Genomic DNA, 15,947 nt, shown 5'->3' with positions numbered 1-15,947 from the left:
ACAAATTGGAAAGAAGTCAAACTTTCACTATTTGCAGATGATATGATAGTTTACATAAGTGGCCCAAAAAACTCTACCAGGGAACTATTATAGCTGATAAACACCTTCAGCAAAGTGGCAGGATTCAAGATTAACTCAAAAAAATCAGTAGGCCTGCTATATACAGATGATAAATGCATTGAGAAAGAAGTCAGAAAATTACCCTTTACAATAGCAACTAACAACATAAAATATCTTGGAGTAACACTAAACAAAAACAAGAAAGACATGTATAGTAAGAACTTTGAGTCTTTAAAGAAAGAAATTAAAAAAAATACCAGAAAATGGAAAGATCTCTCATGCTCTTGGATAGGTAGGATCAACATAGTAAAAATGCCAAACTTGCCAAAAGCAATCTACAGATTCAATGCAATTCCCATCAAAATCCCAACACAATTCTTCACAGACCTTGAAAGAACAGTTCTCATTTTCATATGGAAAAAAAAAAACCCAGGATAGCCAAAACAACCCTGTACAATACAGGAACTTCCAGAGGCATCACCATCCCTGACTTCAAGCTCTATTATAGAGCCATAGACCTGAAAACAGTTTGGTATTGGCACAAAACTGGACAGACCAATGGAATCGAATTAAAAACCTGATATTAATCCCACACACCTATGAACACCTGATTTTTGACAAAGAAGCCAAAGTTATACAATGGAAAAAAGAAAGCATCTTCAACAAATGGTGTTGGCATAACTGAATTCGGACATTTAGAAGATTGCAGATTGATCCACATCTATCGCCATGCACAAAACTTAGGTCCAAATGGATCAAAGATATCAACATAAATTCAGTCACACCGAACCTCCTAGAAGATAAGGTAGGTGGTACCCTCGAACAAATTGGTACAGGAGACTACATTCTGAACATAACACCAGTAGCCCAAACATTGAGATAGACAATTAATAAATGAGACCTCCTGAAACTGAGAAGCTTCTGTAAAGCAAAGGACACAGTCAGCATGACAAAACACCAGCCCACAGAATGGGAAAAGATCTTCACCAACTCCACGTCTGAAAGAGAGCTGATCACTAAAATATACAATTAACTCAAGATGCTAGCCACCAAAACACCAAACAATGCAATTAAAAAGTGGAGTGCAGAATTAAATAGCGAATTCTCAACAGAGGAATCCAAAATGGCTGAAAGACACTTGAGAAAGTGCTCAACATCCTTTGCCATCAGGGAAATGCAGCTCACAACCACTCTGAGATACCATCTTACTCCTGTCAGAATGGCTAAAGTCAGTAACACCAATGACAGTCTATGCTGGAGAGGACGTGGAGAAAGAGGAACACTTCTCCATTGCTGGTGGGAGTGCAAACTTATACAACCACTTGGAAATCAGTATGGTGGTTTCTCAGGAAAATGGGAATCAGTCTACCTCAAGATCCAGCAATTCCTCTCTTGGGCATATATCCAAAGAATGAACATTCATAACTATGTTCATAGCAGCATTATTTGTAATAGCCAGAACCTGAAAGCAACCTAGATGCCCCTCAACTGAAGAATGGATAGAGAAAATGTGGTACATTTACACAATGGAGTACTACTCAGCAGGAAAAAAAAAATGGAATCTTGAAATTTGCAGGCAAATGGATCGAACTAGAAGAAACCATCCTGAGTGAGGTAACCCAATCACAAAAGGATAAACATGGTATGTACTCACTCATTTTTGATTTTTAGACATAGAACAAATGATTACCAGTCTACAATCCACAGTGCCAGAAGAGCTAGGAAACAAGGAGGACCCCAAGAGAAGACTGCATAGTCCCTCGAAGAAGGGGAGGGGGACAAGAACCTCTGAACAAAGTGGGAGCACAGGACAGGGGTGGAGATGAAGAAGGTGGGAGGGTAAGTAGGGGTGGGGGGAGGAGAACAAGAGGACTGAGACAGGGGAGGAAGAGAGGAGGGCAAGATAGGAGATGCCCTGATAGAGGGAGACAGTACAGATATGGAGAGAGGTCTGGCACAGGAGAAATGTTAGGGGATCCACAGGGATGACCCCAACTAAGAATCCAAGCAGTGGTGAAAAAAATGCTATTGATGCCCTTCCCTTATAATGAGATTTGTATCTACCTTGGTTACCATTCCTAGAGCTTTCATCCAGTAGCTGTTCGAAGTGGAGACGGGCTCCCACAGCTAAGCACTGAACCATATTACTGGAATCCAGTTGTGGAGAGGGAGGAGGGATGAGCAAAGGAGCCAAGATGGGGATGGAGAGACCTGCAGAAACAGTGGACCTGACTGACCTACTGATAGAATAGAGACCCTAGTCAAAAGCTGTGGAAACAGCAATGGACTGAAACAAGCCCTCTGAATGTGTGCCAGCTAGGAGGCCAAGACAGTCTATGGGACCTCTAACAGTGGAGCCAGTCTTTAACCCTAGAGCACAAATGGACTTTGGGAGCTCATTCCCTGTGGAGGGATACTATTGCAGCCCAGATATAGCAAGGAGGGCTTAGGCCCTCCCCCAAACGATATGACAGATTTTGACGGTCCCTGGTTGAGGGCTTTACTATCCCTGGGGAGGAGTTGGGGAATGGGTTGGGGGTTGGGGAACATGGGAGGATGGGAGGGTGAGGGAATGGGGGGATGGATATGTAAATATGAGTAGTAATTAAAAAAATTAAAAAAATAGGTGTCAACAAACAAAAAATAGATGTGCATATATTTAACTTTTTATTTTTGCATACATCTGACTAGTTATATTGGTACTTGCCAAGCATGGTGGCTCACATCTATAAACCCAGCACTCAGTTGACTAAAACAGGAGAATTTCTAGGAGTTTGAGGCCCACCTCAGCTACATGGCACATACGAGGCCAGCCAGGGATGCTGGCAAGACTCAGTCTCAAAAACTAAAACTAAAAACAAGCCAACAACAACAAAATAAATAAACACCCTCCAAGCATACTGGTACTCAGTTTACCTATGTTCCAGTTCCAGTTCCACCTTCCTATATATACCATTCTGTATTTAGAGATGGGATTCTGGAAATGACATTTCATTTCTTAGCCTCTTGCTTTTGGCTAGCTTTCTGCTGAGCTCTGCCTTCAGGAGATGCTAGCAGGACATCAAGAACAGGCAGGCCTGTGGCTCCAAAAGTAAAGCAATTGGCAATTCTGGACATCAGCAACACCTATGAATAAGGATAGGTGTAGGGTGTGTGTGTGTGTGTGTGTGTGTGTGTGTGTGTGTGTGTGTGTAAAAGAGGTCAGTATTGTGGTTTTCCTTGAAATTGTCCTCCATGTATTTCTCAGATAAGGTCTCTGACTGAGCCCAGAGTTAACTAATTGACTACCCTAGCTGACCATCAAGTCCCAAGCACTGGGATACAGGTGGTTCTGCTGAACCCAGCTTTTTGTCATGCATCGAAACTAGGGTATAAACTCTGGTCCTCGTCTGTGTAATAAGCACTGTACTAGCTGATCCATATGCACAGCCCTGTCAATACCACCTTCTCTGAAGCTCTCGTCTTGTCAGCATGGCACCTTTTTAGCAGACTGAAGCCCCTTCAAGCCCCTTAAGAAGTGCACTAATAGGTCTCAAGCTCATGGTCCTTAAACTTTTCTGTTTTCTTAAATTCTTTCACATTTTTGAATGACAACCAGGAGTATCCAATTCATTCTCAAATTGCCTGAGACTTCTAATCTAGAAAGAATATACTGTTCCCACTAATCTCTAAAGTATATGTGCACATATCAAAATAAATGTAAATAAGTAGAACTGAAATAAAAATACTTAAAAGTTGAAACAAAAGAAATTTAACAAAAGGAAAATCTGACTGCTTTGAAATGAATAATCTAAAACTATCTTGTTCTATTCACATATGGCACCGAATTTAAATTAAGTTAGCTGAACATTTCCCAGTTGTCCCCAACACATTTCAAGTATTCCACAGTCACATGTGACTGCTGGGAGCTTTACCAAATAGTCCAAACTGGCAGCCTTCCATAAGCAGTCTCATCGGACAGCACTGTTTTGCTTTAGAAGGTAGGAAGATAAAAAACAACAAAAAAAAAAAAAACAAAAAAACTTATGTGTGTATACATACATATGTGTGTGTGTGTGTGTGTGTGTGTGTGTGTGTGTGTGTGTGTGTGTGTGTATGTGTGTGTGTGTATAATTTTTATTGGGGAAACTCCTCAATGGTTCTTTGCTGTTTTTTTTGTTGTTGTTCTTATTCTAAAGGTCATTAGGTTATGAAAGGAAAGAATTTTCAGTAATATATACAACAAAAACTTTAAAAGTTACAAATTATATCTCAACAAGAAATTCAGGATGTCTGGGGGATTTTTCTTTTCAGGACAATATGGAAAATTGCAAGGATTCAACAAGTCAAAAGGCACATTGCAGCCTCAAGACAGCAGCTGGCAGGAAATTATCTGTGGCAAGAGAAACACAAAACACAACCAGTATCAGCTATGTCTAATCAATGTTACTGTCCATAAAATCCTTACTCTTTTCCCACTATTCTTTGACCTTCCATGAGAATCTCTTACACTCAAGAGCAGTAAGTTAATAGAGCTTAGAAACGATACAGGGAATAAAACCTTGGGCATGGAGAAGGGATGAGCTGATGGAACAGCAGAACACATTGTAATGCTCAAAAGAAACAAGGAAGTGCAGCAAGAGAACTCAATATTCCTCTATGAAGGCTCACTGGTGACAGGGAAGACTTAAGAGAGCCTACAACATTCAGGCTTGGGGCTGGAGACATTTTACTACAAAGTGTCACACCAAAAGCCAGATTATTATAGTCCATCCAAGTGACAGACATGTGACACATCCATGTACACATAAGATGTATATTTACTACTGTGCCCCAAAAGTACACGAAAATAGAAAAGAAAAAGAAAACACTGAAATTACAAAAAATGGAAAAAAATTTACTGGTCACAAGTATAAAAAGCAACACTTCGGATGTGACCTTTCAGACACTGTTCTTTACAACTTATATATACTAATCCATGGAAAGCCCTGTGCAAATCTGTAGTATTATCTTCTTTCATAATTAAGAAAATCAGCTAAGATGTGGAGCAACTCAAGACATTTGGTTTAAAGACAACTTACAGAGTGGACTATATGACCTTCAAATTAAAGCTCAAGAAATTGGCTAGCAAGTATAATTTTATTTCTTTACCTTTTTTCCCCCTCCAGATAGGGTTTCTCTGTGGCCCTGACTGTCCTATAACTCACTCTGAAACCCAAACTGGCCTCAAACTCAGATATCCACCCTCCTCTGCCTTCCAAGTGCTGGGATTAAAGGCATGCATCACTACACCTTAGCTAGCATTTTAATTCCTAGTTATGTCTGTTAAGAACATCCAGCCTCATTTCCAAACATGAATATTATAAAAATTTCAAAAACCAACAGGAATTCTTTCTATATATGGGAATAATATAACAAGAATAACACAACTAGCAATGAGTACAAAGCATTAAAGCTGACCTATAATTGAAAAGTTTCTGAATACTCTCTTGTAGCTGAATTTTACTGGACACGAAGACAAAACAGAATAGGACTGTGCTGACACTATCCCTAAAGAGCATCTTAAGTAAAGAAGTAGAAAGCTACCCAAACTGTATTTAGGTTTGGGGCAGTGATTAAAATTTATCATATGTCAAAAGTAACACTGAACTCGTTATTGCAACATAGATAGAGAATAGTTTGACCACTACTGTTAATCCAGTGTTTTCAGTTTCATTTAGAAAAGGAAAAAAGAATGGAGTTCCTGAGTGTGTGAATGAGTGGGTCTCTGCATCTATCTCTGTTTCTTGTGCTCTTTTCCTTCTGCTTGTTTTATCCTATCCAGTGTGCTAGTTTTTATTTTATCTTATTATATTTTATTTTACAATAAAAAAGGAAAGGAAAAGGACTTGTCTAATGTAATTATGGTCTTCACTCTTCTGAACAACCACAAAGCCATCAGGAGCAGTCCGATTTCTGATAGCTTAGATCAGGAGCACTTTTTCAAAGATTAAGCCCATATGAGTATTGGGCTGATGAGAAAAAAACACTACTTGCTTGTCCAAATGTCATCGGAAGTTCAGACTGCCCTTCCCACAGCTTCAGCTATAACCACCAGCCCATGTAAGTGGTAGAAACGGTCCAGCACAGTAATCTTGACTAAGAACATCATTGCAGTCATTTATAACCTCATTGAGCCTAAAGGATAACTGGAAAATATGAAGAATGCTACTTTGCATTGATCCTGAATGAAAACATTGGACTGAACTATTTCTTTATCAGAAGACTCAACCCAATTAAGTTGTTCTACCTATTTTGTTTCTTGTGTAACAGTTCTGAGTGAGGAAAATCTGGGAATAGAGTAGGGAAGACTGCTATAACATGAACAGTCATATACAATTGAACTGCTTACAAAGTCATTCTACAAAGAGCACCCTCTAGCTCGGTGTGTGTTCCAAGTAAAATTAAAAGTGACAGCAACTGAGTAGGGTGCAGAGCTTGAAATACTACATGTATGCATTTGTCTCCTCTCTGTCTTGTCTACAGCCAAGGGACAGGGTAACATGGATATCAAAGTACAGACTTAATGATGTTCCTTTATTTTAAACTCCCATAAGCTCTGTCCTCAAGAAGACAGTGTGAAAACTTTCTACAGAAGTATGTAATGGTCTTCCTGCATGGGTCCCTGCAGTATGCAATAACAGCTTAAAGACAGAGAGTCCTGAGAAAGCCTTCTTTGTGAATGGTAACAGCTAAGTTTTTAGGTACATGAGAGAATGGTTTAGGCAGTGTAAACAACTCTGAGCACTGCCCAGCAGACAGAGCTGTATGGCACACACAGCAAACACACGAAATTAGATATTGCAGACACTTACAATGTGAGAGAATAAAAAGAAAGGTACTGAATTATAACCAACTGAAATTATTAAGAACTCTAGAACTGGGAGAGGGAGAGAGTGTCAGCAGCCAAGCGAGACCCAGAAGCAGGGAGAGGGAGAGAGAAAGAGTCAGTGGCCAAGTGAGAGGCCCAGAAGCACTGACAGCAGCAGCTTCCAGACACTATCTTAAAAAGTGCTTCTGGGTGTGCCGTGAGACAATGCCAGCTCCAAGGCAGGCCAGAACAACAGCAAAGACAACCAAAAACTGTCCAATCACCTGAGCCTCCGCCTGGAGCCATCATCAGAGTCGTGGCCCTGTCTACACCGAGATAAGAGACCATCTGAGCCTTCAGCCCATCTATACCTGGAGGACGGTTAGGAGAGTGAGGGTGAGGGTTAGAGACCACAGGAGGCTCAGCCCTGCCTGTACATGAAGCAGCATTCAATGGATCCACAGCCCCCAACTGCACCAATTGGAGGAAGAGGGACCTCATGAAGTACAGGTTCCACCTTTAGTGATTAGAGAAAGAGATGGGTAGACAACAAGGTAAGAATACACTCAACAACACAAAGAACTATACAGCACCACTAGTGGTCCCATAGCAACAAGACCTGAACATCCCATTGCAGATGAAGCAAAAGAAAATGACATTAAAAACAATTTTATGAAGATGATTGAGGCCCTTAAAGAGAAAATGAAAAATTCCCTTAAAGAAATGGAGGAAAGACAAACAAAAAAATTGGAAAATATCAACAAATCCCTTAAAGAAAACCAAAAAAAACCTCTACCATGTGCTCAGCAAACTGATACCACAAACACAACCCAAGCTCCCATTTGTAAATTCAGAACACTTAAGAGGATGTATTCTTTGTATTTGTGAACAATTATAAATATATAAACATAATGTTTTTATATGTAAAGATCTATGACTAGGGAAAAAAACCTCCTTTGATATTCTCCCTCTCCCCCTCTTCTCTGACAGTGTACACTCACTATAGATAGTGCTGGGCACTGTAACAATTTCTCTCAAGTATATCACGTGCTTTGACCATATCTGCCCCCCCCATCTACTAGTCTACTCCCTTACCCAGCCTCCCTTCTGCTTCCATGGTGTGTGTGTGTGTGTGTGTGTGTGTGTGTGTGTGTGTGTGTTCACTTTTATGTAACCCACACTAAGTCTAGGATCTGCAAATGAAAGAAAACATATTATCTTTCTCAGATTGGTTTATTTTACTCAATATGATGATCTCAAGTTGTGTCCATTTTCCAAGAAAATAGAAAAATTATATATTTATCACTGAATAAAATTTCAATGTGCATATTACCATATTTTCTTTATTTATCCCTCTATTATAGCACAAATGGTGCTATAATAAACATGGATGTACAATATATCTGTGGTGCGCTGACTTAGAGTCCTATATTTATAGACCCAGAGGAGATATGCAGTGGGTCATATGGTAGGTCTATATTTTGTTCTATGAGAAACTTCCATAGTGGTCTCCATAGTGACTGGAAATTTCCAAAGTTTTTTAACTACATCTTCACTAGAATTTGGCTTTAGCCACTAAAGAGTGAGACAGCATTTCAGGGTAGTTCTAACATACATTTTCCTGACTACTAAGCATGAGACAGTTTTTCTTATTAATAGCCATCTGTGCTTCATCTTCTGAGATTGTCCTTTGGTAGAGGTGTTTGGGAATTTTTTAGTATTATATTTTTTTGAGTTCTTCATATACCCTAGATGTTAATCCTCTGTGGGATGTACAGATAGACAAGATCTCTCCTGTTCGTATGGTGTCTTCTCACTTGAATATTTAATACAGCAGCTCTTTTATTTAATGCAATTTCATTTGACAATTCTTGGGTATTATTTCCTGAGTTGTGGAGTTTTACAGAAAACTTATCTATGCCTATGATCGAATTTCCTGATACTTCCATGTTATGGCATTTCAAGTCTCATATTAAGGTCTCAGATACATCTGCAATGGATCTGTGCACAGAGTAAGAGGAGTTTGGTTTCATTTTCCTGTGGATGGAATCAATTTACCAGCACCATTTTTTGAAAAGCTTCCTGTTCCTCAGTGTGTGTTTTTACATGGTTGTCAAACAGGAGTGGCTGCAGCTTTAGGGCTTTGGTTTTTGGGTGCTCTATTTCATGAATCTACATATTTCTTTTGGTGCCAACTCCATGCTGTTTTTGTTTTCACAGGCCTATAATATAACTTGAAATTGGGTGCTTTAATATCTCCAGCATTGTTCTTTTTTCTCAAGATTGTAACCTGGAATTTTATAAGCTCTCGTGTGAATTTTAGCATTTCTTCCTATTTCTGTGAAGAATTTTGTTGTACTTTGATAGAGATTGCATTGTTTCTGAAGATCGCTCTTGATAATATGGCCATTTTCAACTATACTGTTAGAGACCATCCACAAACATGGGAGGTGCTTTCTTCAATTTCCTTACTTGCATTTTGTGGTGGTTTGAATCAGAATGGCCACCATAGGGTCATATATTTGAATCCTTGGTCTGTGTGTTAATGTGTACACTTGTGATCAAAGGACTCACAAGAAGCTATACCTCATGTGAAACAATACCAGCAATGGGTTTCCTGCACACATGACAAATGTAGACCAATGACAATGGAAATAGCACAAACAATTTGAATTCTAGATCCCTAACTCATTAACCCATGTGACTCCAAGTAAACAATGTTCCAATTAATAAAATAGCAATAATATGATATGTCCTGCAAGTTTCTTAAAAGATTTGGAAATAATAAATGTAATACCATTTGGTACACGATGTGCCTACTAAAAACAGAATTCAACTTCTTCATTATCCTTATCATAATGTAGATTAGAGAAGAAAAGCACAGTTCTATTGTAAGAAAGCTCAGATTCTGAGCTGGAAAAAATGAAAGAGGAACAGATACTTCCCTGTAATTTCAGTACTTGGGAGGCTGAGGCAGGTTTGGTAGAAAGTTTGAGGTCAGCCTGTTTCCAACAACAAAATCAAACCAGAACAGTGAAGGAAGAGAGAGAGAATATCAAGAGCTTGAAATAAGATTTTCAAAAAACGTTTCAAAACAACCAACTCTTATTCAAACAAATCCACATTACCAAACTTGTAAACAAATGCTAATATAAGATATTGTTAGAAATGGTGCAGGAAGGAAGCTTAATGTATACACACACTTGCGTCCATATGTAAGCATGCACAGGTGTACTAGACTTATGAGTGCATGGCATTTGGATGGAGCTCAGTGGACAACTTAGAGGGAGTCTGTTCTCTTCTTCCACAATGTTGTCCTGGGGATCAAAATCAGGTGATCAGGCATGTCCACAAGAACTTTTACCCAAAAAGCCATCTCACTGGCCCTCATCTACATGTTCTTGAAACAGACCCTCTCTGTGGCCTTAACATTGAAGAGCAGGCTGTGCTGGTTGGTCTATTTGCCTGTCTTCACCTTCATGGTTCTGGGAATGGAAAGGCACACCACCACAATCAGTCTTTGACATATGCACATTCTGGAGATTAAACTAACTGAGCCATCTCCTTGGGCCTGGTAGAAGCTTTTACAGCAAACTTACTTTCTTGATTATTATTGCCATGCTCAGAGAACTTTGTAAGGGAATTAATGGCTAGAAAGTTTACTAGAATTTTATCGAGTTGCACAGAAAAAGTGTTTTGTGATACTACAAATGCTCCCATGAAAATCTACAAAGATTATACAACATGATACCCGAGCACATACTATATAACAACTCTTGAAATCATAATTGTGTATATTATTCATTCACTTATATAGCAAATGTAATGCAGAAAACACTTAAGACATACCTCTGATAAAAATGTTTGGGCTGATTTCTGAGCTCCTACATGGAGCAGATATTCATACACGTAGAGCGCTAACCTGGAAAACAGAGGGGACATTCACTGAGAAGAGGACATTTAAGATGTGTTTTATCCACATCATTCTACATCAAAGACAATTATATGCTAACAGTGAAAGAAAATAAACCTTTGCCCACACCCTTTCAATGAGAATGTGTCAATATTCAGAAAGAAAAGTACATATTTCCTTGTATCACCTCACTTATTCAAATATTTCTTTGTTATAATTAACATACTCAATAGTTTAAAACCAAAAATTAATAATTCATAAATCCCATTCTAAGGTAAAATTTTCTTTCATTAGTAAAATAGATGAATTGACTGGATTTTATTACTTTTGACCTTTTTGGTGGACAATATTGTTAACCCACCTATGTATACACCCAGATCAAAACATGTGTTCAGTATCAATGTTAACACTTGTTTAGAAGTTTCTACCTTCTACTTAATCTCTAGATTTGATTATTAGACCAATTAATATTTTAGTTTACAAGGCATTCAAATTCACAACTAATCACAGTATTATGCACACTTTAAAGTTAACATATTAATCATTTTGGAACTTACAGTTTAAAGGCTAACACAAAATTATATATAGATTTATTACTCGAATACAGAACGTAGAGTGTGTCATGTACACTTATACTGCTCTTCTTATCTTGTGGACTCAGAATTTTTCAACTGTACCATGTGGCTCACTTTCAGTTGAGCTGTTAAGGTGTTATTCACAAACCCAGTGAATCTGAGGCAGTATTTTAATGATATCTTGGACAGATGCCCAGATATCTCTCAACAGTTCAGCTTCCACTGCAGTCTATTTACCAATATTGAACCAGGTTTACCGTAAATAATGCAATGTAATAATAACCACAATTCTGTATGGCTACACCACTTTCCTTGCCAAGGGAATTTTGATTATTAAAGATTGATGGCATTTGCAAAAGTGATAATGTTCTCCACTCCCATGAAAACACACCAAGCATCTGTCACAAAAAAGAAATCCTATGCAAATTAAGTTGTGTTGTCCATTTAATTACTTCTCCATTTCAACTCAACAAATATTTTACTGAGAACCACTAAGTACCATTGAGTAGACATTCACAAAGTGACTTACAGATAAATGTATGTCAGTGGCAGTGAGTATATATCGCAATTGCAAAGTATGGATTTCCTCCAAAGGGATGGCACTCTTAGGTCACTGCTTCACTCCCTTCCCACTTAGCATGCACAATGGACACGGCAGCTTCTTTCAAAAGCTGTACTTTACAGTGGAAGTGTGGCTCGCCCTGAGCACACCACAGGAAATACACATACTGCAATGTGCCTGTGGTTTAAGCAAACATTCCTTCTAGTGACTCTCAACAGCCATTCAGCACACATATCCAGCCCACATACCTCTCCATGAGCCACACAATCTTATGATTCACTAACTATGGTGGCAAATTTTACTTTGAAAAGGGAGAAAGGGAATATCTGGATAGCTGTGATGCCTCAAAAGTGCAGCCAGACACCCTACTGCTGCATGAGAAGAAATGTAACTTCATGTAATCCCTTGTGACCTGTAAAAGCCCAGGGTCTAAAGCCCATCAGTACCCACTGGGCAGAAATGGGGCCTGTGTCAAAGGCTGAAGGCTAGTCTACCAAGTTTGAGGAATTTGAAAGACAAAGAATGAAGCAGAGATACCATGATGGGCTTGTGGGAAAGAGGTAGAGTGGCAACAGAAAGGTCCAACTGTTTCTCCAAATCACAACTAAAGTTTCTCACAAAGTGTTCATCCTTTATACTGACCATGCCCAAAGTTAAATTTACCTTATCCATCTGTTTTTATGGCTCTTGTGTTCAAAATAAAAATAATAATTAAAAGATAAACAGTTTGAGTCTCAGTTTCCTGAATCTATCAAACAAAAGAATGTTCCTTCCATTATTGACAGATTAATTACTATTATAATTTTGACTGGCTAAGTTCCAGTAATATATAACCAAGTCATACACTGGACACCAGTGATTCCTGCACTTAAAGAGCCCACACACAGCAGCAGCAGGAACTTTCAGCATTAGATACAGGTATTCTGTACTTCCCATAGCTCCCCACAATAATAGCACTGAAAACACTAAAATAAGAATATCTGAGAGTTCTTGTCTTAGTTAGGATTATCATTTTCGTGATGAAACACCACAATCAAAGCAACTTGGGGAGAAGAGAGTTTAATTGGCTTACACTTCCACAGCACTGTTCATCACTGAAGGAAGTCAGGACAGGAACTCAAACAGAGCAGGAACCTGGAGGCAGGAGCTGATGCAGAGGCCATTAAGGAATGCTGCTCACTGGCTTGTTCATCATGGCTTGCTCAGCTTGCTTTCTTACAGAACCCAGGATCACCAGCCCAGGGATGGTACCACCCACAATGGGCTGCCCCTCCTCCTATCAATCACTAATTAAGAAAATGCCCCACCACTGGATCTTATGGAGGCATTTTCTCGATTGAGGTTCCCTCCTTTCAGATGACTCCAGCCTGTGTCAAACTAACATAAAACTAGCCAACACAATTCTGAAAGGAAGATTCTGCAATAAAAGATACTTCTGTCTGAAGACAACTATTTCAACAACTAGAGAGTGGCATTTCTCCATCTGTGCAGGTAAGTCAAATCACATGCAGGTAACATCACCAAACATGTCAGCAACAAGAAATATTTCATCTGGATCCAGTTTTTATCCAACAGGGTGATTTTAAGAATACTGAATTTACTAATATTTGAAAGGCATTAACTTTTGAGCTAACAGTTTCGTTCTTTTTATGGTCTTTCAGAAATGTAATAAATTTTCGTAATAAACAAAATGGGTTTTAATCTAATGATTTATAATATCATTTAAATATATAAAAGTAAGTTTTGTAGTAAAAGGCCCCTTCAACAGGTACACCCAGTTTTCTTTATTCTTGATACTACATTGATGAATGAAAAGCCTATCAAAGATTCATAAGTCAAATATCTTTAATTATCTTTCACTTCATTTTAAGTCAGTGATGACAAATGATTTTGTTTCCATTTTTCTGCCTTCTTTTATTTAGCAATAAAAATTATTCAAATAAACAAAGCCTGAAATTTAAAGAATCATTATTTGTAATTTTTAAACTATTTTGGTTATGCATTATACATTCATAACTAGGAGGCCAGATAGATTTACAGCTTCAGAAAAAAAGCTGCCCCATAATCTCATACAATTAAACTACCATGATCATGTTGACTATGTTTATCTACATCCAGTACCTTAAGAATATGTATCTAGCAAATACTTATTAATGAATGACTCTCTTAGAACAGGCATATTTATGGCACTTAAGGAATCATTGGGTTTCATCTTCTCATGGCATGTGAAGCAAAAATGTAAGATTTTCTTAGGTGCCATTTCTAGCATAGCATCTCCTCAGACCACTTTGAGATTTGGTCTCTTTGCTATGCACACTGGTCACAGGACATGAAGAAAGCAAGTTGGCACTGACCTAGAAACTTTCCACCCTATGGGCTAGTTTTCCTACTACTAGTGAAGGTGTTGTGCAGGTCAGCAGCAGAAAAGTCATCATTAGTTTACCCAGCTGGGAACTCTGTGAACTACAATAATGACCTCCATGGCAAGATATGCACATGGGTCCAATGGTGACACAAATGTCATGGAAGCAACCAACTACTTTCTAATTGGATTTAAGGCCCACACCACCTGAGGAAGCACATGCTTGGTACTGTAACTGTGTCCAAAAACTCGTATTTGGAGAGGCATACAGGTCCAGGAATGAATCTACTAATATTTGTCTGCTAAATGGGCAAAGCATCAAAGTGTCCTGTGAATTTGTATCTCTCAACCCATAGACTGTTCAGGTCCCACACTGCAGCAGAGATGTTTCTTTGTGTAATGGATGCTGGTTAATGTGGACACTCACAACTTAAAATACAGAAAAGACTCAGCCACAAATGGAGCATCTGTATCACATCCCCTATCCAAAGCGCAGGGGCCATCTTAGAAGAGGAAACAGAAAGATTCTAAGAGCCAGAGACTAGGGAGAACCAGAAAGAAACAATGTCTCCTGGGCATGACAGAAGTGCTTCCCTCAGGAACTCACAGCAGCTATGGCTGCCTACATAAGATCAAGCCAATCAACATGCTAGCAAGGGGAAGAGGTTCACAAGCCCCCATCCCTAAGGATGCATGGACAGTTGATGGCTTCTTGGGAGGGAATCAGTTTTCCTTAAGGGTTTGGTCCTTGGTAGGTCAATCACATTGCAGCAGATGGCCCTAAATCCATGAGTATATGGGTAGCTCAAAATGAAGCTGATGGGCTAGAGGAGAGAGAGAGAGAGAGAGAGAGAGAGAGAGAGAGAGAGAGAGAGAGAGAGAGAGAGAGAGAGAGAGAGAGAGAGAGAGAACACAAAGTTGTGAGGAAGGCAGAGGTAGATTTAGGAGGTGCTGAGAAGCAGAGATGGGGCAAATATCACTAAAATACATAGAATAAAATTATCAACATTAATAAAATAGTTTTAATATTTGCTTTCCGTAAGATAATGTAGTTCCACAATTTGAACATTATGTAGGTAACACCTTCACATTAGTTCCTACATAAAAAGACAACTAAAAAAATTAATTTGTTTGTTACTGTGTAGTATAATTTATGTGAGTTTTTGGTTGTAATTTTTAATTTTTAAAAAATCTTCAAAAAGAACTAACAATTCCCTCTTTCTTGTTCCCTTTTAAAAGGAAATAAAGCAAGATTAGGTAGTAATAGCAAAGGATGGTAGACTGTTTCATGAAGGACATTTTATGAAAGTCGTAAGTAGGGCTGGCCATATTACAGTGGTGAACAGCACTGGCTGCTCTTCCAGAGGACCCAGGTTCAATTCCCAGCACCCACATGGCAACTCACAACCATCTGTGACTCCAGAGGATTCAACACCCTTATGCATGCAGGTAAAACACCAATGCAGATGAAATAAAAATAAATAAATCATTTAAAAAGTTTTAAAGTCATAGTAGTCTATATTTTTTAAAAAATCTCATTTCAATGCTTAGATCTTAAATTGAAGTATCAATGACCAGAAAATCATTAAAGAATAGATTCTCTTATTTAAAAAAAGTAAACCAGCTGATTGAGAATTTACATTTCC

At 38.6% G+C, this 15,947-nt stretch overlaps 1 protein-coding gene across 3 annotated transcripts in view; it reads right to left on the bottom strand.

Moving 5' to 3' along the window:
• Positions 1–15,947, bottom strand: part of Ssbp2 (single stranded DNA binding protein 2) — a 259,016-nt gene that overhangs the window by 166,001 nt on the left and 77,068 nt on the right. For all 3 annotated transcript variants that reach the window (XM_035440490.1, XM_027401755.2, XM_027401753.2), the window contains exon 2: positions 10,739–10,811. In XM_035440490.1, the coding sequence (XP_035296381.1) occupies positions 10,739–10,811 (73 nt within the window). The remainder of the gene's footprint in view (positions 1–10,738; positions 10,812–15,947) is intronic.

This window comes from Cricetulus griseus, chromosome 2 (assembly GCF_003668045.3).
Source record: "Cricetulus griseus strain 17A/GY chromosome 2, alternate assembly CriGri-PICRH-1.0, whole genome shotgun sequence".
Taxonomy (NCBI): Eukaryota; Metazoa; Chordata; class Mammalia; order Rodentia; family Cricetidae; genus Cricetulus; species Cricetulus griseus.
Note: the sequence above shows the minus strand (reverse complement) of the source record. Positions and strands in the feature narration are given on the sequence as shown.